At 35.7% G+C, this 24,731-nt stretch overlaps 1 protein-coding gene across 1 annotated transcript in view; it reads left to right on the top strand.

Moving 5' to 3' along the window:
• The window catches only part of CFH (complement factor H), a 150,099-nt gene that overhangs the window by 66,473 nt on the left and 58,895 nt on the right, over positions 1-24,731 (top strand). The window contains exons 12-15 of the mRNA XM_023203395.2: positions 9,161-9,337; positions 10,523-10,705; positions 10,814-10,993; positions 12,395-12,571. Coding sequence (XP_023059163.1) covers positions 9,161-9,337; positions 10,523-10,705; positions 10,814-10,993; positions 12,395-12,571 — 717 coding nt within the window. The remainder of the gene's footprint in view (positions 1-9,160; positions 9,338-10,522; positions 10,706-10,813; positions 10,994-12,394; positions 12,572-24,731) is intronic.

The raw sequence follows: 24,731 nt of genomic DNA on the forward strand, positions 1-24,731 counted from the left end.
ACAAGCCTCCAAACATTAAATGAAGAAATGCCAGCTTAGTATTCTTTTCAAATATTCTTCTCTCAGCCATGTAACAGAAAACTGTATACACATTGACAGACATCTGAGTGTATTTCAACTGTCCTAGGAGGTCTCTTCTTTGTTGAAAGTTTTCCACAGAATTGTTATTACAGAGCACTTAAGCTAAATAAGTTTTATAATCTTCAAGGAGTATGTACCTCAGAGTTAAAAATTCATACTAATATTTCACATATCTAGTACTAGGACTTAGGGTTTTGAGTTTTAGATGAAGAAAAATATTTCTAATTCAGGGAGCGTCCATTCACATTATTCTCTAAATCACATTTCCTAAGTTATTATCTCTATATAAATACAGCAATTGAATAATATCCAATAACCAAGATCTTAACTTTTCTTTTTAAGAAAATGCTTTTCACAGTATTATTACAATGAGAATTTATATAAAATTAACACAAAAAAATGTAAATAAATACCCATACAAATAAAAGAATTGCTATGTAGAAGATTGGTACAGACTTTCAGAAGAGAAATCCGGGTGATTCTCATTCAAGTGTGATTTTCTCAAATAATCTGCAAAACTCATTGAAACAAACACAAAAGCAAATTTCTGTAGTTATTATTTTGTGACATTACTTTTAAGAATAGGTTTAAATCTAATTTTGGAATTATATATTAATAATTGAAATTATGATGTAATTAATTTTCTTTTTAGTATGATTCTAATTTTTGAATTCTAGTTTGTACTTTTCTAAGTAAGCAAGAAAGGAGGATTCTGAATAAGAAAAACAATATTTTGGATAATAATTCATAACGTTGCTGGTTTTTAAAAATTATAAACATGTAAGAGATAATTTACACATTTCTTATTTGAATCAGAATAATTATCAAATTTATTAAACATTGATATAAATAGTAGATATAACAAAATTATTATTTTGTTTTATTTTTTTTTTGAGATGGAGTCTTGCGCTATCACCCAGGCTGGAGTGCAGTGGCACAATCTCGGCTCACTGCAACCTCCGCCTCCTGGGTTCACACCATTCTCCTACCTCAATCTCCCCAGTAACTGGGACTACAGGCGCCCGCCACCACGCCCAGCTAATTTTTTGTATTTTTAGTAAAAATAGTGTTTCACTGTGTTAGCCAGGATGGTCTCGATCTCCTGACCTCATGATTCGCCCGCCTCAGCCTCCCAAACTGGTGGGATTACAGGTGTGAGCCATTGTGCCTGGCCCAAAATTGTTATATGTTAGCATAAATGTTCAGGATACCTAAAATTTGCCTTTCCATGTGATCTTGAAAATATATCTTAGTTTGTTTTCTTTATTTATAATATATTAATTATGTGATTTGTATGTTTTTCTAACTTAAAATATATTAGAAATGCTATTTTGGGTTCTTTTTCCTTGATTACAGTAAACAAAAATAACAATTTTAATTAATTTCTTAGTGCACACATCTTCACTAATAAATCTTTGATGAGAATTTACCTTTTTGTGATGTATACGTCAATCACCAATTATAAGCATGACAAGACCAGGAATTATTTGAAGGTGGTTTAGTTTCAGTTAAATAAAGGTATCCTTGACTCTGCAATGACAGATACTATATCATCATTATTCTCAGGATCCTCTCCAGTTCTATTATAAATTTAACTTCTTAAGATATTCCCATGGTGTTTTATGATGCGTTCTTTTCTTTTTTAAGTTTTAATTTCTACGTTTTATACATTTAGAGGGTCCAAATGCAGTTTTGTTGCATGGATATATTGCATAGCGGTGAAGTCTATACTTTTAGTGTATTCATCACTGGAATAGTGAACATTGCACCCATTAGGTAATTTCTTATTCCTCACCCTCCTGCTATCCTGCCACCTTTCTGAGTCTCCAAGTCTATTATTCAGCACTCTCCATATGTGCACTTTATTTAGCTCCCATTTATAAGTGACAATACACAGGATGATTTTACTTTCTGAATCTGAATTATTTCACCTAAAATAATGGCCTCTAATTTTATACATGTTGCTTCTGAAGGCATGATTTTTTCTTTTCTTTTACTTTTTTTTTTCAGTTGAGTAATATTCTAAGGCATATATATATACATGTGAATATGTATATACACGTGTGTGTGTGTATATATACATACACCACATATTCTTTATCCAATCATCTGTTGATGGACCATTAGTTTGATTCCATATAATTGTTGCTGTGAGTAGTGAAGCTATAAACATATGAGTCCAGGTATCATTTTGATATGATAATTTATTTCCTTTGGGTAGGTACACGGTAGTGGGATTGCTGGATGAAATCGTAGTTCTGTTTTTAGTTCTTTGAGAAATGTCCGTTCTGTTTTCCATAGAGGTTGTACTAATTTATATTGCTACCAACAGCGTATAAACATTCTTCTTTCTTCTCACTGTCACCAACATTTATTATTTTTTGAGTATTTCACAGTGTCCATTGTGTCTAATATAAGATGATAATCATTTTTAAATTTGCATTTCTCTGATGATTAGTGATATTGAGTTTTTTTCATGTTTCTTGGTCATTTTTACGTCTTCTTTTGCAAAATATCTCTTCATATCCTTTGCCTACTTTTTCATGGGATTACCTGATTTTTTCTTGTTGAGTTGTTTCAGTTTTTTGTAGATTCTGAATATCAGTTCTTTTACAGATTCATAGTTTGCAAATATTTTCTTCCATTCTGAGGTTGTCTGTTTACTCTGTTTATTACTTTAATAATTTAATATTACTAAAAATTTTTAGTTTAATTCAGATGTATTTGTCTGTACTTGATTTTATTGCATTTTCCTTTAGAAGTCCTAATTGTAAATTCTTTGCCTAATCCGATGTCCGGAAGAGTTTACCCTAGGTTTCTTGCATGATTTTCATAGTTTCAGGTTTTGCATTAAATTATTTAATCCATTTGGGATTAATTGTTGTATGTGGCAAGAGATAAGAGTCCAGTTTCATTCTTTTGCATGTGGCTATCCAAATTTCTTATCACCATTTATTGAATAGCGCCTCTTTTCCTCAGCGTATGTTCTTGACTACTTTGTTGAAGTTCAGTTGGTTATAAGTTGTGATTTTATTTCTGAATTCTCTATTCTGTTCCATTTTTCTGTGTGTCCATTTTTATACCAGTACCATGATGTTTTGGTCACTGCAGGCTTGTAGTATAATTTGAAGTCAGGTAACGTGATGCCCTTGCTTAGAATTTCTTTAGCTACTTGAGATCTTTAGGGTTTCATATGAATTTTAGAGCAGTTTTTTCTGAATTAAGTGAAAATTGATGTTGCCATTTTCTTTGGAATTGCATTGGATATATAGATGGTGTTGGGCAGTATTGCCATTTTAATAACGTTGATTCTTCCATTCCATGATCATGGGATGTTTTCCCATTTGTTTGTCTCCTCTACAGTTTCTTTCATCAATGTTTGTAGTTTTCCTTGAAGAGATCTCTCACTCTCATGGTTAATTGTATTCTTAGGTATTTAATTTGTTTTATGGCTATTGGAAATGAGATGATTGAGTTCTGATTTGGTTCTCAGGTTGGCCACTATTGGTGTACAGAAATGCTACCAATTTTTGTACATCAATTTTGTATTCTGACATTTTACTAAATTCTTTTACATAATTTAGGAATTTTTAGAGGAGTCTTTAGGATTTTCTAGGTATAAGATCATATCATCAGCGAACAGAGAGAATTTGACTTCGTCATTTTCCATATGGATGCCTTGTGTTCCTTTCTCTTGCCTGATTACTCTGGCTAGGACTTCCAGCACTATGTTGAGTAAAAGCAGAGAAACTGGGCATTGTTATCCTGTTCTAGTTCTTATGGGGGAACACTTTCAACTTTTTCCATTTAGTATAATGTCGGCTGTAGGTTTTTGTGATATATGGCTTTTATTTTGAGATATGTTCTATCCATGACTAGTGCCTTGACTATTTTCATTAAGAAGTAATACTGAATTTTATCAAATGATTTTTCCGCATCTATTGAAATAATCATCTAATTTTTAAAAAAATTCTGTTTATATGGTGAGTCACGTTTATTGATTTACCTTACATTGAACCAATTTTGCATCCCTGAAATAAAAGCCACTTAATTGTGATGTATCATCACTTTGATATGCTGTTGGATTAAATTTTCTAGTATTCATTTAGGATTTAGCAGTTATTCTCAATGGGGATACTGGCCACTAGTTTATTTGTTCTGTTGTCGATGGCCAGCTTTATAAAATGAATTAGAGAAGATTTTCTCTTCCTTGATGTTTTTGGAGCAGTTTCAGTGGATTGGTATTGATTCTCCTTTGTATGTCTGGTAGAAATTGGCCATTTATCCTTCTGGTACTGGGCTTTTATATTTTTTTAACTGGTAGAGATTTTATGACAGATTAAATCTCACTGCTTGTTATTGGTGGTATTGGTCTGTTCAGTATTTCTATTCCTTCCTTGTTCAATTTTGAAGGTTGTATGTTTCTAATCAATTTATTGATTTTCTCTAGGTTCTCTAGTGATTTTTTTATTTCTGTGGTATCAATTGTAACGTTTCTATTTTTTATTTCTACTTGTGTAGAAGTAAAGTACTTGTGTTTATTGTAACCTTTTTTCTTCTTCTCCCGATTAGTCTTGCTAGTGATCTATTAATCTTGTTTATCTTCTCAGAAAACTAACTTTATGTTTTTTGATCCCCTATTGTTTATCTGGTCCCAATTTTACTTAGTTCTTCTATGATTTTTTTTTATTTGTTTTCTTTTGCCAGTTTTGGGTTTAGTTGTTCTGTTTTCTCTAGTTTCTTTAGGTGCAAGGTTAGGTTAATTTATGACTTTTCTATCTTTTTATGCAGGCATTTCACACTGTAAACATTCCTATTAGCACTGCTTTTGCCATATCCTAGAGGTTTTCATATGCTGTGTCTGTATTTTCATTTGTTTTGATTTTTTTAAATTTCCATCTTAATTTTATCACTGACTCAAAAATCACTCAGAAGTAAGTCATTTAATTTTCATGTATATGGATAGTTTTGAAAATTATTTATGACATTAATTTCTAGTTATATTTCACCATGTTCTGATAAGATACTTGATATTATTTCTAAGCTTTAAAGTTTTTTGAAACTTGCTTTGTGGCTGTAGCCTAGCATATGGTCTATTTTGGAGAATGTTCCATGCACAGGTGTGAAGAACATATATTCTGAGGTTACTGGGTGGAATGTCATTTAAATACCTGTAAAGTCCATTTGTTTTAGAGTCCAATGTAAGTATAAGGTTTCTTTGTTTATTTTATTTTCCAGGAAATCTGGCTAGTACAGTCATTGGGCGTGTGGAGGTTGCTCGCCCTCATTATATTGCTGTTTATCTTTCCACTTAGCTCTAGTAGCATTTCCTTTATGAATCTGGGTGCTGAAGTTTTGAGTGCATATATATTTAGAATTATTATATCTTCTTGCTTCCTTTATCATTATATAATGATCTTCACTGTCTTTTTTCTGTTGTTGATTTAAAGACTTTTTTATATATAAATATAACTATACCAAATACTTTTTGTCTCTGTTGTTCAAAATACCTGTTTCCGTACATTTATCATGAGTTTGTGTAATTTTCTCTCAGTTAGGTGGGTTTCTTGTGAGTAGCATGTGGTTGGTTTCTGTTTTCTAAATTTGGCCTACAAATCTGTATCTTTTAAGTGGAACATTTAATCTATTTACGTTAAAAGTTAATATTGTCATGTGAGGTTTTGTTCTTGTCATTATGTTAGTTGTTACCTAGCTGCTTTGTAGTCTCAACTGTGTAATTATTTAATAAGACCTGTGAGTTTTGTACTTTTGCATGTCTTTATGATGGTGAGTATTGATCATCTGATTTCATGTTCAGAACAACCTGAATCATTTATTGTGGGGTGAATTCCTAAAGTGGATTTCTACTGGTGATGAATTCCCTTAGTATTAGCTTGTCTTGGAAAGATTTTATGTATTCCTCAGTTATGAAGCTCAGTTTAGCAAAATACAAAATATATCTCTAATAGGTGTTTTTTCAAGAAATATGAAATAATCTTTCTGAAAAGAACTCTGAAAATAGGACACCAATCTCTTCTGGCTTGTAAAGTTTCTGCTGAGAAGTCCACTGTTAGTCTTGTGAGATTTCCTTTACAGTTGATTAGATGTGTTCTCTTGCTGATTCTATAATTTTCCCCATTCACATTGACTTTAGATAGCCTGATGACTATATGTTTGTAGAAGTTCATCTCACAATGTATCTTCCTGGTGTTTATCTGAGCCTCTCTAGTATACAGACATCTATATCTCTAGCAAGAGGGCAAGAGGAAATAAATTTTCCTCAGAAAGGTTTTCTAACTTTTAGCTCTTTCTTCTCCCTCAAGAATACCTATAATTCTTAAGTTTTGTCATTTTTTTAGAACACCATTTTTCTCAAAAGTTTTGCTCGTTAAAAAAAAAGCTATTTGCTCTTTATTTTTGTCTGACAAGGTTAATTTGAAAGACCTGTCTTCAACCTCTGAGAGCAAGTTTTTCTGCTTGATATAATCTGTAATTAAATCTTTCAACTATATATTGTAATTCTTCAATGAATTTTTCATTACCATAAGTTCTATTTGTTTTTTAAAATATATTTTAGTACATTTTTCATTCATATCTTGAGTTTCTTTTCTAATTTCTTTGTGTTGCTTTTCAACTTTCTCTTGGACTCCATTTAGCTACTTTAAAATAAATGTTATAAATTCTTTGGTATTTCAAAGATTGTATTTTGGTTAGGACTTATTGCTGAAGAGTTAGTGTGATCCTTTGGGAGTGTTGTAATACGCTGTTTTAAATCATACTTCCAGAGATGTTTCAGTGGTTTCTTTTCATCCAGATGAACTATCTCTTCTTATTTTTGACTGTAGTTTCCAATAGATAGGATTTGTTTTTCCCTTTGAGAATATGACTATGATGTGTGTTGTATAGAATTATTTGGTTTAGATTCTGGGTTCTTTCAATGGTAAAGACGCTGTATAAGTACATTGATTAGAGATAATTTTTGTGTGATGGCTTTCTTAATTGCCGGTTGTAGTAGTTATGTACTGTGTGCATGACGAGGCTTACTGCCTCCTGAAGGGCTGGTATGGAAGACTTCGCAGAAAACTAACCTCGTTCTCCAGCATCATGCGCTAGTGTCAGCGTTTTGCATTGGGCTGTGCAGTTTAACATTCAGGACAGTAGGTGGCGTGGACAGGTAAGAGCCAGCTGCAGCAGAAGCAGTTGAGCCTGTGCTTGTCATTGTTTATGGGAGAAACTCTCTGTTGCCCCAGGGAATGGAATGATCTATGAAAGGTACAATGGTCTGAGGAGCTGGGGACAAAACGGGGTGGATCTGAACCACTAAGCTCACCCTTGGATGCTCCAAGGATGAGCACAAGCACCAGCCCTGACAGGTCGGGGAAGACCCTGGTGAGATATCCCTACCTTGTCTTTCTTGCAAGCCTGGCTTCACTGGGCACATCACCAATGGAGACGTAGCAACCCTTAATACACGTAGAATGTCTGTCCTCTGGTGTGTCTGCACCAGTCTCCTTTGCGAGTGACCACAGCTATGTCCGCAAAATTGGGCAGAGGGAAGATGTCCCCCTCTCTACATCTGCGCCCAAGCACTGGGACCACTGGGCCCCTGAGATGGATCTATACTCCTCCCTTGCAGAGCCAAACACCGCGTCTGTGGGTCTGCTGGAAGTGGTGTAGTCATTTTCAGCCCACAAGCAGGTTGCTCTCGCACACGGGAAAGTGAATGCTACAGTCTTCTTTGTCAAAAGGGATGTCCCTTTGTTGCAGTTTCCTTTAGGAATAGCACTCCCTGATGGTTAAACTACTGAGAATGCTGTAACTCCTTTGGGTCCAACCAACTATGGGGGACGGTCACATCCAACCAGGTGCCAGGGAATGTCTGTGTGGCTCTGGTGTTATGGGATCAGAGGGCTGAGGTTCCTGTGTAGGATACAGTCCCCACATGAGTGCACTATAAGCATGAAACCTACCACTGTAGCTTGGGTCCAAGGGGAAGGCAAATGACCCTATTCAAGCTAGTAGTTTGGTGTAATGCCCTCAAGAAGTTCCCAGATCTCCACTCACATCAGTGTGGGTTCATGAAGGCAGAAGAGCTCTCTGACAGCTTGGATCCACATGGTGAGCTGCAGGGAGTCCAAAAGACTCCTATCCACACTGCCTATGAAGTCCCACAGGATCCTAGTCAAGCTTTGAGGCTCTTGCTTCTATCTCTTTCCAAGCTTTGGCTTTTCTCCATGATTTCTCTATGACGCTCCTGCACCCTCTGTTTGATATTTTTCAAGTTATGAACATTTTCCTGTAACTTTGGCTCTTCTTTCTGAGAAGAACTGGTGTCCAAACTCCTTACTCAGCCATCTTGTTTTTAAAAAGCCCCAATTCTGGTCCATATGCACTTTTAAAATTGTAGATTAGTCTTTTTTTTTTTTTTTTTTTTTTTTTGAGACGGAGTCTTGCTCTGTCGCCCAGGCTGGAGTGCAGTGGCCGGATCTCAGCTCACTGCAAGCTCCGCCTCCCGGGTTTAGGCCATTCTCCTGCCTCAGCCTCCCGAGTAGCTGGGACTACAGGCGCCCGCCACCTCGCCCGGCTAGATTTTTGTATTTTTTAGTAGACACGGGGTTTCAACGTGTTAGCCAGGATGGTCTTGATCTCCTGACCTCGTGATCCGCCTGTCTCGGCCTCCCAAAGTGCTGGGATTACAGGCTTGAGCCACCGCGCCCGGCCAAATTAGTCTTTTATAATATGAGAGAGTAATCTCATGTTTTGAGTTAAAAAAGTAATATTAAATTTCATAAACATCAGTGATTAAAACTAATTTCATTGTAAATAAGTTGGATTTACAAATTAATTTTTAGAACAGATACATTTCAATACCATAACGTTTATCATAAAGTTCCATTTCAATTTAGACTTATGTTTCAATATATAAAACATAATATGTAGCATTCTTTACAGGGAAAAGGATTTATCTGATGCCCCTCTGTATACCCAGTATCAACCTCGCTTTATTGTGGCACATGTAAAATTTACTTTGGCAACGATTAATTGTATATTCTCATGAAATTATTTTACCTTTTTTCAGAAAGAGAATGTGAACTTCCTAAAATAGATGTACACTTAGTTCCTGATCCCAAGAAAGACCAGTATAAAGTTGGAGAGGTGTTGAAATTCTCCTGCAAACCAGGATTTACAATAGTTGGACCTAATTCCACTCAGTGCTACCACTTTGGATTATCTCCTGATCTTCCAACATGTAAAGGTGAATGCTTATCTTACAATTGCTGAAATAAGAATTAGAACTTTGAATACCAAATATTTTTTTCTTAGTTTATTTTGGGCTTCCATTGCCTGTAATCTAATGAATTAAGTCAAAGATTTGCCTGTGAAGGATATGTATTGGGTACTGAATACCTAAGCTTCAGTTACTTAAGTTAATCTCCATTGTTTCTTGAACAATGCACTAGAAGTGTTCTTAGACACACGGGTGTTGTCAGTCTTAGTCTACTTTAGGTTTATGTTTCCATAAAGGAGTAACTGAGGCTGGATGATTTATAAAAATGTTTTATTTGGCTCACTGTTCTCATGACTATAAAATTCAAGATTGGGCATCTGCATTCAGTGAGAGCCACAGAATGCTGGTAGAACGGAAAGAGGAGCCAGTGTGTCCAGAGAACAGGTGATGAGAGAGGAAGCAAGAGAGAGAGAGCAGGGCAGTGACAGGTTCTTTGTAAGAACCAGCTCTTGCAGGAACTAATAGAGTGAGAACTCTCCCTGAGTGGGGGCATTCATCTGTTCATGGGGCATTCATCTGTTCATACCCATGACCCAAACATCTCCCATTAGGCCCCGCCTGAAACATTCGGGATGAAGTTTCAACATGGGGTTAGAAGTGACAAACATTTAAAACATAGCATGGCTGACAATGGAGGGATTTCTTTGTTAATTTTCATTTTGCCTGAAATGTCAACATCCATTTTGGACATTTTATATAGTGTGGGCTATAACTTAAGTTTCACTTAGTGTGTCTAAACAATATTTAAGCAGCTTATATTCAATTAAGTTGCTTGTATTGATTAGTCAAACTTAAAGTATGTTGATCAAATGCTTGCCTCAGTTATGATATTTTTCCAAAATGTTATGACAAAATGTTTCCATGAAATGTAAAAATTAACGTGATTTTCATAACCACATTTGCTAATTGATTTTCTTGCATCTTTAAGATATCTGGAAGTCTGAGCATATTTTAACCTTTTATCATACCTTCAATATGACAATGTAGTATAAGTAATACAATATGAACACCATTCTTGATTGTTTACAATGCTATAATAAGTTACATAATGAAGAATACATGAATAAAAGAAGAAAGTCTTTCCATTTTACTGAATTTTTATATTGTAAAACAGACAATTTAACAATTATTTACATAGTATTTCTACTATAGAGCAAGTACAGTCGTGTGGTCCACCTCCTGAACTCCTCAATGGGAATGTTAAGATAAAAACGAAAGAAGAATATGGACACAGTGAAGTGGTGGAATATTATTGCAATCCTAAGTTTCTAATGAAGGGACCCCATAAAATTCAATGTGTTGACGGAGAGTGGACAACTTTGCCAGTGTGTATCGGTAATGTATAAAATATGAATATTTAAATTTGTCAAAACTTTTGTAATTTGTATCGAAATCCCATAAATTATGTTTTCACAATAAGCACTTCTTGTAATATTTACATAGAGGAGGAGAGTACTTGTGGAGATATACCTGAACTTGAACATGGCTATTCTGAGCTTTCTTCCCCTCCTTATTACTATGGAGATTCGGTGGAGTTCAATTGCTCAGAATCATTTACAATGATTGGGCACAGATCAATTACGTGTATTCATGGAGCATGGACCCAACTTCCTCAGTGTGTGGGTGAGAATACATTTCTTAAATCAACATTTAATAAAGTTTAATATTTTTATTATAAAAACAATATTAGCAACTGAATTTTTGAAATTTACAGATATGGCTCAAAATGTCCAGTCTTCAATATAATGAAACCAATCTTTCTCATGTTGTTTATAATTCAACATGTGTCTAGAGAGAAAAAATAAAGTTAGCAATATAATTTTACGACTCTTTCTGCCTCTGATATCAGTATTGTTTATATTTAAAAGCATGAAGCAACATTTCACTTATAAAATTGTCATGTGAGGCCAGGGTGGTTGCTCACGCCTATACTCCCAACACTTTGGGAGGCCAAGGCAAGAAGAATGCTTGAGGCCAAGAGCTAGAGACTAGTATGGGCAATATAGCAAAAGCCCATCTATATAAAAAAAGTTTGTGTAATTAGTTAGGTGTGGTAGTGCATGCCTGTAATCCAGCTACTCAGGAGGCTGAGGAGGGATGAATGCTTAAGGCCAGGAGTTCGAGATTGCAGTGAGCTTTGTTGTGCATTCCAGCCTGGGCAACAGAGTAAGACTCTTTCTTTAAAAAATTAAAATATTTAAAAATTGTCATATGATTAAATATGAGTACTATTACTGAGAAATTATAACTGTTTTATATAAAATAAAAATATCATTGTTATATGGTACTCCTTTTTGGCACTGCAAAGCAAAGAAACAAAGTTGACAAAATATCTACTTACTGCTCTCCCATAGGATTCTTTTCTCTCTTAAAGCTTCCAAAAACAGTAATTTTTCAGTTTGTTCCATATCAGCCAAAATAAGTTAATGTGCTGCAGGGTTGGTGGGCCACAGGCCCTTTATGTCAGTGATATAGCTAAGTGACATGAGGTAGTCAGGGACTGAGTCAGGACGTAAATCTCATTGATGGACTTCTCACTGTAAGTCTCATGTCTTGATCAGCAAGAAGGTAAGGTGATTCACTTACAGTGAGACTTAAGATTTACAATCTTTAAAATCATTTTGCCTCCTTGATGACTAACCGGGAGGATCTTGGGAACCCTCATTCACTTTTCTCTAAAACTGAGTTATTTCCTAAATTTTCCTGGGTCCTAATTCTAAGAGTCCTAAATGTCCAGTCGTACTTATTCGTCCAATGAAATATCCAATAATATTTTGTATTTCCCAAAGAACAAAATGCCTTATGATAGATATCTCTAACATTTCAGCAACAGAATGCAGGACTTATATTTTTACATAATAGCATTTTTATGAAATGTAATCAGGAATAACTTGGTTGGTGAAATTTATAATGATAACTCGTAATTTTATGATGCTAATACTATTTACTTTGTAACTATTTTTATGTGATAGTTGGTTTTATTTTTATAATTTGAATTTTCATAAAAATATATTTATTTCATAGCAACAGATCAACTTAAGAAGTGCAAATCACCAAAATTAATTGTAATTGAGGAAAATTTAACATACAAGAAGGAATTCGATCATAATACTCCCATAAGCTACAGATGTAGAAGAAAAGGAGAACGCCTACATGCAGTCTGCATAAATGGAAGGTGGGATCCGGAAGTGACCTGCTCAAGTAAGCTCTTATTTTGTTTTCAGAAAAGTATTCTATTTCTCATTTGGAAAAGTATTATGCATGTGTGTCTTAAAAACTTTAACTATTTATTATTACAAATGCTCCTGAATAAGGCAGGTAATTTAGAAAATAATGAAAACATTTTTCCTGATACTAACTGTGCCATGTGAATTAGTTACCTTTAGTATAAAACACACACACACGCCCACACACAAATCAGGCACTTCATGTCATAATTACTGTTGGAGGACCAGTGCTTCTCATTCCTTTCCTTGTCAACAAATGTTCCTGTGCCTATACTTCTGTCTATGTCAATAACTACTATGTATCTGTTTGTGTATGTGTGTATTTATGTATGTATCTATATCTATTTTCATTGATTCATTTATTTAATCGATCTCTCTATTCATCTATCTGTTCATCTACCTAATCATCTATTTATCTGTTAATTTATTGTTTATCTATATTGAAAAGTTAGTCATATTGACACATACAATTTCACTTGAATAGTGTAGGGTTTATTCCAGTCTTCCCACATTTGATACATGTATTTTGCTCTCCAATTGTGGCATCCTTTCCTCACTAGCTTCAATATTTTTACCAGTGCCTGCCAGTCTAGGAAAAACAGAAAGCATTGACAACCAATACAAAAACTAATCTACTATCGACATTTCAATATGTTTAGAGTCCTTAAAGAAGCAAATAATATATACGTGCAGTGAAGTGTACATGTTCTACAGATTTCTCTTGAAGTTTTATAGTTTTAGCACTTCTATATAGCTTTATTAAAATGATCGTATGGTTATTGTCCTTTCTGTTAATGTGATGCATCACCTTTACTAATTTGCCTATGTTAAACCACCTTTACATTCCTTGGATTAAACTCACTTGATCATAGTGAATTATCTTTTTAATGTGCTGTAGGATTTGTTTTCCTAGTATAACGTTGAGGGTTTTTGTACCTACGTTCATCAGGGGATTTTGCCTGTAGTTTTCTTTTTACGTTGTGTCCTTGTCTGGTTTTGATTTCAGAGTAATGTTGGGCCACTACAATGAGTTAGAAAAATGATCTCTTTAAAGTTTTGGTGTCGTTTTAGAAGAGTTGGTATTAGCTCTTTTAAAATGTTGTTATAACTCAGCAATGAAGCCATCGGGTCTTGGATTTTCTTTGATGGGAAACATTTTATTACTGACTTAATCTCTTTCCTCATGATTACTCTGTTTAGACTTTCTATTTCCTCTGAATTAATCTTAGTAGGCTGTTTGTGTCTGGAAATGTATTCATTTCTTCTAGATGATCCAATTTGTTGGTGTATAATTGCTAATAATTGTCTCTCATTGTTCTTTATATTTTTGTGATATCAGTTGTAATGTCACCTTTTCCATCTCCAATTGTGTGTTTCTTTAAGCCATCTCTCTCTTTTTTAGTTATTCTGGTTAAAGCTTTGTCAATTTTTGATTATCTTAAAAAAACTATTCTTTCATTGATATTTTGTACTGCTTTGGGGATTCTATTTTACTTACTTTTACTCTGATCTTTATGATTTCTATCCTTCTACTAATTTTGGAATTGACTAGTTTGTTCATGTTTTTCTGCTTTTTTGAGGTGTACTACTAGATTGTTTATTTGAATTATTTCCATTTTCTTGATGTAAGCAATTATTCCTAAAAACGCCCATCTTGTAACTACTTTTGCTGCATCCCATAAATTTTGTTACGTTTTGTTTCCATTCTCCTTTTCTCAAAATATTTTTAAATTTATTTGAAATGTTTTGACCCTATTAATGTGTCAGAGCATATTGTCTAATTTTCATCTAATTTAAAATTTTTCCATAATTCTTCCTATTATTGATTTCTCCTTTCATACCTTTGTTGTCAGAAAAGTGACTTGATATAATTTCTGTCTTCTTGAATTTGAGTAAGACTTGTTTTGTGGCCTAACATATAATATATTCTGGAGAATATTCTGTGTGCATTTGAGAAGAATATGTGTTTTGTTGTTATGTGGAATGTTCTTTATATGTCTGTCCAATCTATTTGGTATAAATTATTGTTCAAGTATAATGTTTCCTTATTGATATTCTGTCTGGATCATCTGTCTCAATGTTGAAAGTAAAATATCGATATCCCCTACTATTACTATGTGGCAGTCCACGTCTCCATTCAGATTGCTAAATGTTTCCTTTATATATTTAGTTGCTTTGATGTTGAGTGCATATATAGGTTTAAAAAAGTTGTATTATCTTGACAAATTTAACCCATTATCATTATATAATAACCATCTTTGTAACCTTATGCAATTTTTCCCATAAGTCTATTTTGTCTGAAATGAGTATAACTACCCCTGTTCTCTTTTAGTTTTTATTTGTATAGATTTTTCCATGCCTTCACTGCAATCTATGAATGTACCTTACAGTTAAGTAAGCAGTTTATAATTGCGTATTAATTTTTATTTAGTCATGCTATGCCTTTTGATTATAGAATATATTCCATTTCTATTTAAAGTAATTTTAGATAGGTAAGGATTTATAATGGCAATTAGTTAATTCTGTTCTGGTTGTTTTTAAATTCTTTGTTTTGTTCTCTCTTGCTTGCTTTATTCATGGTTTGATGACTTTCTGTAGCTGTATGCTTAGGATTTTTTTAAAATCTTTTGTGTATGTATTAGAGGTTTTGCTTTGTGGCTATCCTTAGGCTTGCATAGCATATATTATAAAAGGTTATTTTGCATTGATAGAAACTGAATTTTGATTACATATAAAATATCTAAATTTTACTCTGCTCCTTCCATGTTTTGTCTTTGATCACATACTTTGCATCTTTCAATCATTCGTATCTCTTAATAAAGTTTGTAGCTTCAGTTGTTCTTAGTGCCTTTGCCTTTTAACCTTCATGTTAGCTATATTTACCCATCACCATTACAGTATTAGAGAGTTTGAATATCATGTTGTACTTTCTTTTACTAGTAAGTTTTATACTTGAACAACTTCATTTTACTAATTAGCATCCTCTTTTTTCACCTTCAAGAACTCCCTTTAAAATTTCTTGTAAGGCAGAAAAGCAAAATGATCTCATTGTTCAATTTCCACCTATGAGTGAGAATGTGTGGTGTTTGGTTTTCTGTTTTTGCAATACTTTGCTGAGAATGATGGTTTCCAACTGCATCCATGTCCCTATAAAGAACATGAACTCATCCTTTTATATGGCTGCATAGTATTTCATGGTGTATATGTGCCTCATTACCTTAATCCAGTCTGTCACTGATGGACATTTGGATTGATTCCAAGTCTTTGCTATTGTGAACAGTGCCACAATAAACATACATGTGCATGTGTCTGTATAGCAGCATGATTTATAATACTTTGGCTATATACCCAGTAATGGAATGGCTGGGTCAAATGATATTTCTAGTTCTAGATCCTTGAGGAATCACCACACTGTTTTCCACAATGGTTGAACTAGTTTACAGTCCCACCAACAGTGTAAAAGTGTTCCTATTTCTCCACATCCTCTCCAGCAGCTGTTGTTTCCTGACTTTTTAATGATTGCCATTCTAACTGGTGTGAGATGGCATCTCGTTGTGGTTTTGACTTGCATTTATCTGATGGTGAGTGATGATGAGCATTTTTTCATGTGTCTGTTGGTTGTATAAATGTCTTCTTTTGAGAAGTGTCTGTTCATATCCTTTGCCCACTTATTGATGGGGTTGTTATTTTTTTCTTGTAAATTTGTTTGAGTTTTTTATAGGTTCTGGATATTAGCCCTTTGTCAGAGGAGTAGCTTGCAAAAATTTTCTCCCATTCTGTGGGTTGTCTGTTCACTGTGATGGTAGTTTCTTTTGCTGTGCAGAAGTTCTTTAGTTTAATTAGATCCCATTTGTCCATTTTGGCTTTTGTTGCCTTTGCTTTTGGTGTTTTAAACATAAAGTCCTTGCCCATGCCTTTGTCCTGAATGGTATTACCTAGGTTTTCTTCTAGTTCTTTTATGGTTTTAGGTCCAGTATTTAAGTCTCTTATTGATCTTGAATTCATTTTTGTATAAAGAGTAACGAAAAGATCCAGTTTCAGCTTTCTACTTATCCAATTTTCCCAGCACCATTTATTAAATAGGGAATCCTTCCCCATTTCTTGTTTTTATCAGTTTTGTCAAAGACCAGATGACTGTAGATGTGTGATATTATTTCTGAGGGCTCTGTTCTGTTCCATTGGTCTATATCTCTGTTTTGGTACTAGTACCATGCTGTTTGGGTTACTGTAGCCTTGTAGTATTTTGAAGACAGGTAGCATGATGCCTCCAGCTTTGTTCGTTTGGCTTAGGATTGTCTTGGAAATGTGGGGTCTTTTTTGGTTCCATATGAACTTTAAAGCAGTTTTTTCCAATTCTATGAAGAAAGTCATTGGTAGCTTAGTGGGGATGGCATTGAATCTATAAATTACCTTGGGCAGTACGGCTATTTTCATGATATTGATTGTTCCTATCCATGAGCATGGTATGTTCTTCCATTTGTTTGTGTCCTCTTTTATTTCACTGAGCAGTGGTTTGTAGTTCTCCTTGAAGAGGTCCTTTACATCCCTTGTAAGTTGGATTCCTAGGTATTTTATTCTCTTTGAAGCTATTGTGAATGGGAGTTCATTCATGATTTGGTTCTCTGTCTGTTATTGGTGTATAAGAATGGTTGTGATTTTTGCACCTTGATTTTGTATCCTGAGACTTTGCTGAAGCTGCTTATCAGCTTAAGGAGATTTTGGGCTGAGACAATGGGGTTTTCTAGATATACAATCACGTAATCTGCAAACAGGGACAATTTGACTTCTTCTTCTCCTCCTAACTGAATACCCGTTATTTCATTCTCTTGCCTGATTGCCCTAGCCAGAACTTCCAACACTATGTTGAATAGGAGCGGTGAGAGAGGGCATCCTTGTCTTGTGCCAGTTTTCAAAGGGAATGCTTCCAGTTTTTGCCCATTCAGTAAGATATTGGCTGTGAGTATGTCATAAATAGCTCTTATTATTTTGAGGTACGTTTCATCAATACCAAATTTATTGAGAGTTTTTAGCATGAACGGCTGTTGAATTTTATCAAATGCCTTTTCTGCATCTATTGAGATAATCATGTGGTTTTTGTCTTTGGTTCAGTTTATAAACTGGATTACTTTTATTGATTTGTGTACGTAAAACCAGCCTTGCATCCCAGGGATGAAGCCCACTTGATCAAGGTGGATAAGCTTTTTGATGTGCTGCTTGATTCGGTTTGCCAGTATTTTATTGAGGATTTTTGCATCGCTGTTCATCAGGGATATTGGTCTAAAATTGTCTTTTTTTTTGTTTTGTCTCTGCCAGGCTTTGGTATCAGGATATTGTTGGCCTCATAAAATGAGTTAAGGAGGATTCCCTGTTTTTCTATTGATTGGAACAGTTTCAGAAGGAATGGTAGCTGCTCCTCCTTGTACCTCTGATAGAATTTGACTGTGAATCTGTCTGGTTCTAGACTTTTTTTGGTTGCTAGGCTATTAATTATTGCCTCAATTTCAGAGCCTGCTATTGGTCTATTCAGGGATTCAACTTTTTCCTGTTTTAGTCTTGGGAGAGTGTATGTGTCCTGTAATTTATCCGTTTCTTCTAGGTTTTCTAGTTTATTAGCGTAGAGGTGTTTATAGTATTCTCTGATGGTAGTTTGTATTGCTGTGGGGTTGGTGGTGATATTACCTTTATCATTTTTTATTGCATCTAATTGATTCTTCTTTTCTTCTTTATTAGTATTAATAGCAGTCTATCCATTTTGTTGATCTTTTCAAAAAACCAGCTCCTGGATTCACTGATTTTTTCAAGGGATTTTTGTGTCTTTATCTTCTTCAGTTCTGCTCTAATCTTAGTTATTTCTTGTCTTCTGCTACCTCTTGAATGTGTTTACTCTTGCTTCTCTAGTTCTTTTAATTGTGATGTTAGGGTGTCACTTTTAGGTCTTTCCTGCGTTCTCTTGTTGGTATTTAGTGCTATAAATTTCTCTCTACACACTGCTTTAAATGTGTCCCAGAGATTCTGGTATGTTGTATCTTTGTTCTCATTGGTTTCAAAGAACATTTTTTTTTTTTGCCTTCATTTTGTTATGTATCCAGTAGTCATTCAGGAGTGGGTTGTAAAGTTTCCATGTAGTTGAGTGGTTTAGATTGAGTTTCTTAGTCCTGAGTTCTAGTTTGATTGCACTGTGGTCTGAGAAACAGTTTGTTATAATTTCTGTTCATTTACATTTGCTGAGGAGTGCTTTACTTCCAACTATGTGGTCAATTTTGGAATAAGTGTGATGTGGTGCTGAGAAGAATGTATATTGTGTTGCTTTGGGGTGGAGAGTTCTGTAGATGTCTGTTAGGTCTGCTTGGTGCAGAACTCAGTTCAATTCCTGGATATCCTTGTTAACTTTCTGTCTCGTTGATCTGTCTGATGTTGACAGTAGGGTGTTAAAGTCTCCCATTATTATTGTGTGGGAGTTTAAGTCTCTTTATAAGTCTCTAAGGACTTGCTTTATGAATTTGGGTGCTCCTGTATTGGTTGCACATATATTTAGGATAGTTAGCTCTTCCTGATGAATTGATCCCTTTACAATTATGTAATGGCCTTCTTCTTTGTCTCTTTTGATCTTTGTTGGTTTAAAGCGTGTTTTGTCAGAGACTAGGATTGCAGCCCTGTCTTTTTTTTGTTTTCCTTTACTTGGTTGATCTTCCTCCATCCCTTTGTTTTGAGCCTATGTGTGTCTCTGCATGTGATATGGGTCTCCTGAATACAGCAAACTGATGGTTCTTGTCTCTTTATCCAATTTGCCAGTCTGTGTCTTTTAATTGGACCATTTAGTCCATTTACATTTAAGGTTCATATTGTTATGTGTGAACTTGATAGTGTCATTATGATATTAGCTGTTTATTTTGCTTGTTAGTTGATGCAGTTTCTCCCTAGCATTGATGGTCTTTACACTTTGGCATGTTTTTGTAATGACTGGTACCAGTTGTCCCTTTCCATGTTTAGTGCTTCCTTCAGGAACTCTTGTTGGGTAGGCCTGGTGGTGACAAAATCTCTAAGCATTTGCTTATCTGTAAAGGATTTTATTTCTCCTTCACTTATGAAACTTAGTTTGGCTGGATATGAAATGCTGGGTTGAAAATTCTTTTTTTAAGAATGTTGAATATTGGCCCCCACTCTCTTCCGGCTTGTAGAGTTTCTGCTGAGAGATCTGCTATTAGTCTGATGGGCTTCCCTTTGTGTGTTATCTGATCTTTCTCTCTGGCTACCCTTAACATTTTTTCCTTCATTTCAACTTTGGTGAACCTGACAATTATGTGTGTTGTAGTTGCTCTTCTCGAGGAGTATCTTTGTGGCATTCTCTGTATTTCCTGAATTTAAATGTTATCCTGCCTTGCTAGGTTGGGAAATTTCTCCTGGATAATATCCTGCAGAGTGTTTTCCAACTTGATTCCATTCTCCCCGTCACTTTCAGGCACACCAATCAGACGTAGATTTGGTATTTTCACATAATCCCATATTTCTTGGAGGCTTTGTTCATTTCTTTTTACTCTTTTTTCTCTAAGCTTTTCTTCTCGCTTCATTTCATTCTTTTCATCTTCAATCTCTGATACCCTTTCTTCCAGTTGATTGAGTCGGTTACTGAAGCTTGTGCATTTTTCACCTAGTTCTCATGTCATGTTTTTCATCTCATCAGTTCGTTTATGGACTTCTCTGCATTGGTTATTCTAGTTATCCATTCTTTCATTCTTTTTTTAAGGTTTTTAGTTTCTTTGTGCTGGGTATGTAATTCCTCCTTAGCACTGAGAAGTTTGATCGACTGAAGCCTTCTTCTCTCAACTTGTCAAAGTCATTCTCCGTCCAGCTTTGTTCCATTGCTGGCAAGGCACTGCATTCCTTTGGATGGGGAGATGCACTCTGATTTTTTGAATTTCCAGCTTTTCTGCATTGTTTTTTCGCCATCTTTGTGATTTTATCTGCCTTTGGTCTTTGATGATGGTGACGTACTGATGGGGTTTTGGTGTGGGTGTCCTTTCTCTTTGTTAGATTTCCTTTTAACAGTCAGGACCCTCAGCTGCAGGTCTGTTGGAGTTTCCTTGAGGTCCACTCCAGACCCTGTTTGCCTGGGTATCAGCAGCCGAGGCTGTAGAAGATAGAATATTGCTGAACAGCAAGTGTTGCTGTCTGATTCTTGCTCTGAAAGCTTCATCTCAGAGGTGTATGAAGTGTGTGAAGTGTGAGGTGTCGGTCTGTACCTAGTGGGGGATGTCTCCTAGTTAAGCTACTCAGGGGTCAGGGACCCACTTGAGCAGGCAGTCTGTCCATTCTCAGATCTCAACCTCTGTGCTGGGAGAACCACTGCTCTCTTCAAAGCTGTCAGACAGGGATATTAACATCTGCAGAGGTTTCTGCTGCTTTTTGTTTAGCTATGCCCTGTCCCCACAGGTGGAGTCTACAGAGGCAGGCTGGCCTCCATGAGCTGTGGTGGGCTCCACCCAGTTTGAGTTCCTGGCGACTTTGTTTACCTACTTAAGCCTCAGCAATGTCAGGCACCCCTCCCCCAGCTTAGCTGCCACCTTGCAGGTAGATCTCAGACTGCTGTGCTAGCAATGAGGGAGGCTCCGTGGGCATGGAACCCTCCAGCCAGGCATGAGGTATAATCTCCTGGTGTGCCATTTGCTAAGACCCTTGGTAAAGCACAGTATTAGGGTGGTAGTTACCCGATTTTCCAGGTGTTGTGTGTCTCAGCTTCCCTTGGCTAGGAAAAGGAATTCCCTTCCCCCTTGTGCTTACCAGGTGAGGCAATGCCTCACCCTGTGTCAGCTCTCACTGGTTTGACTGCACCCACTGACCTGCACCGACTGTCTGACACACCCCAGTGAGATGAACCCAGCACCTCAGTTGAAAATGCAAAAGTCACCCATCTTCTGTGTTGCTCATGCTGGGAACTAGAGGCTGGAGCTGTTCCTATTCGGCCATCTTGGGTGCTCCCAGCTTTTTTCAATCTCGGAAAGCCTTTATCACTCCTTTGTTTTTAAGACAGAATAGTGGAATCTAGAATTATTGGTTGGCAGTTATTTTCTTTCAGAATTTTGAGTGTATCATTCCACTTCCTTATGGCCTGCAAGGTTTCTGTTGAGTAATCCACTAATAGTCTTGTGGAAATTCCATTTTATGTAACCATTCACTTTTCACTGGCTTTTTTCAACAGTTCATCTATAAATTTTGATAATTTGATTGTGTTATGTCTTTAAATGACAATCTTTTATTAAACTTATTTGATATCCATTGAGATTTCTGGATGTGAGTTTCTATTTCTTTCCCAGTGGTTGAAAGTTTTCTATCATTGTTTTTTCCAATATATTTGCTGTATTTTTGTGTCTCTTTCTATTTTTAACATGCTGATAATGCATACATTATTCCACATGGTGATATTTCATCTGGATCTTAAGCTGTCTTCACTTAATTTATTTATTTATTTTGGTTCTCAGATTCGGTGATTCTCAGTAATTTGCCTTCAAGTTCACTAATTCCTTCTTCTACTTCATCTGATCTACTGATGCATACCTCTTTAAAACTTTTCCATTCAGTTATAGTATTCTCAAATTTGTTTTTTTTTTTTGTTTGGTATTTTAAAAAATACTTTCTACCTCTTTGTTGAAGTAGTTAATTTGTTTTTACATTGCTCTCTTGGTCTCAGTGAATATCTTTATGACCATTATTTTGAATTCCTTCTTGAGTAAAACACCTATATCCATTTTCCTCAAGTTAATTTCTGGAGACTCATCTTGTTCTTTTGTTTGGAGTATATTCTCTGGTGTCTTTATTTCCTTTAACTCACTATGTTTCTATGCAATAGACAAGACAATGGCCTTTCTCAGTCTCATCAGACTGGCTTCATATAGGAGAAAGATCTCACTAATTTTTCCAGCCAGAAATTTTCATGTGCCTCTCAAGTCTTTTTTCAGACTGCTGTCTCTTAGTTTTGGTGCCCCCCCCTGGAGGTTAGAATGCACCACATCTTTTCAGGACTTGGTACCAATAAGTTAGGAGCCAGGCTGTCTAGATGTAGCTGAAAATACTGAGGTCTTGGCTGTGTATTTACTTCTTTCTACTTTCATAGTGAAAGTGAATGTACATGTTAATCTCTCACTCTCTCTGTATTACACCAAGTAAAGAATCTGTGGCAAATGTAAAGAATCTGTGGCAAAAGTAAAGAATCTGTGGCAAATATTCAGGCTGCATACTCTGATCCTGAAGAGGTAGCTGCTTGAAATGAGTCCATTGTATTACCAGCTTTTTGTATTCTGAGATGTAGGGCCTTTCAGGAATGCAAATCTCTATCATCTCCCAGTGTGAGTTTGTTAAGGAGACAATCTCTTGAGTCGGAGCTATAGAAGTAATGACATTTGAATGCATGTCTAAACTTGGTCCAGGAAGAATGAATAAATCTGATTTTATCATTGGGGTGAGACTCATGAAGTGCCAAACTTTGGATTTGGCTGCAGGAAGATTACTGTTTTGTTTGCATCATTACATGCCTTGTGCAAGCTTGCTAGAAGCCAGTTCCTTAAGTAGCCAGTGGAAGTATGTGCCCTAAGCCGTTTCTACAGAGAAATGGATATTGAACTTTCTCTTCCCTTTTCTGCACTGCTCCAGTTTGGCATAGTGTCTGGAGTTTTTACATGGCGTTTTAAGACTACCTATTTGCTTTAAGATCTATGGAAACTGGTATTTTTCTAATATCATCTGCTGTGAGAATTAAGAGTTTTAAGAGGAGTCCTTTTGGAGGTAACTGTAAAGGTTGCAGCACTTGATGGATGACATAAACCTTTTTGAGGATAAACAGGGAGCTACATTTTAAAAACCTTTTCTCTGCACTGCTCTTGGGCGATGAAGCTCCTGGAAGTGCTTACACACCCATAAAAAACTGCCATTTCTTTTTTCTGTGTTCTAGATAGAGTCTGGATATATTTTGTGTCCTCTACTCCCAGAACTAAGAGCTTTAGGATACAGTCCCTGAATGAAAGTTGTAAAAGTTAGAGCACTCAAGTTTTGTGTGGACAAACTTGTTCTAAGAGCAATTAATGTACCTGGATTTGTCACTGGGGTGAGTCATGAGAACCGGCTAGAGAAGTGCCTGATGCAAGTTCGTTATAATCCAGACTGCAACTTTTTTAGAATTCAGACTTCAGCCCCTTCTCTGAACTGCTATTAAGGAATGAAATTTCTGGAAGCTCTTCAGCACTTGTATCATACCACTGTTTTTCCTGTGATCTAGAGAGACTCTCATGTGTCTAATCTCCTCTGCTTCCAAAATTAGTGAATTAAAGGCCAAAGAACAGGAAAGTTAAACTTTGGATGCTTTATGTGAGATCCATAAACTCCTCTCCACAAGGAGAAACTGGGTTTTTGAGTTTCCTTTTCTGATTGTGTGGTACAGTGAACAAGGCTGGGGTCCATGCTCCATTGCGTTGTAACTTTTCTTACTTGCTCAATGTGAATGTTTTCTTCCTTGCCTGGTAAGTAGGAGTCCCTTTATTGGTCTTTGATTTTCTTTCAGAAGGAGTTCATTCATGAGTAGATATCTGTTTAGGACATTCTTGGATGGAAGAAGAGTCAGGAGCTTCCACTTCTGCCATGTTGCTGACATCACCCCCTGCCTAGCTCTTTATTTTACTCCCAGGAAACTAGAGTATTGCAGATATCATTAAGTGCTCCTACCCAAGCGAGAGAGAAACCAGTACTTTAGAATGCTCCCCAAAAAGCTAGGATGATAAATATTTCGTTAACTCTTACCTTTCCTCTCTGAGGGAGAAGCAGCCAAAATATATTGTTCTCTGTTTACTTTAGGGGGTTGCAGGAGGCTCTGAACTGGTTTCTTGATTTCTCATAAAGGGAATTGTTTCCAGTATCGTCATTGACTCAGTGTGCCTGTGCGGGGGAGAGTGGTGACTCCTATGTTGCCATCTTGCCGATGTCACCATCTTGCTGATGTCACTGCCCTCTTTCATACTCAATATTGATCATTTTTAAAATCTTGATCATTGTTTTTACTTTGTCCTCAATTTTATTAATATTTCCAAAAACCAATTTTAATACCTTTAAATTTTCTCCATTGCTCTCTATTTTTTTAGCTTTCTTATATT

The sequence above is a fragment of the Piliocolobus tephrosceles genome, chromosome 1 (genome assembly GCF_002776525.5).
Source record: "Piliocolobus tephrosceles isolate RC106 chromosome 1, ASM277652v3, whole genome shotgun sequence".
NCBI lineage: Eukaryota > Metazoa > Chordata > Mammalia > Primates > Cercopithecidae > Piliocolobus > Piliocolobus tephrosceles.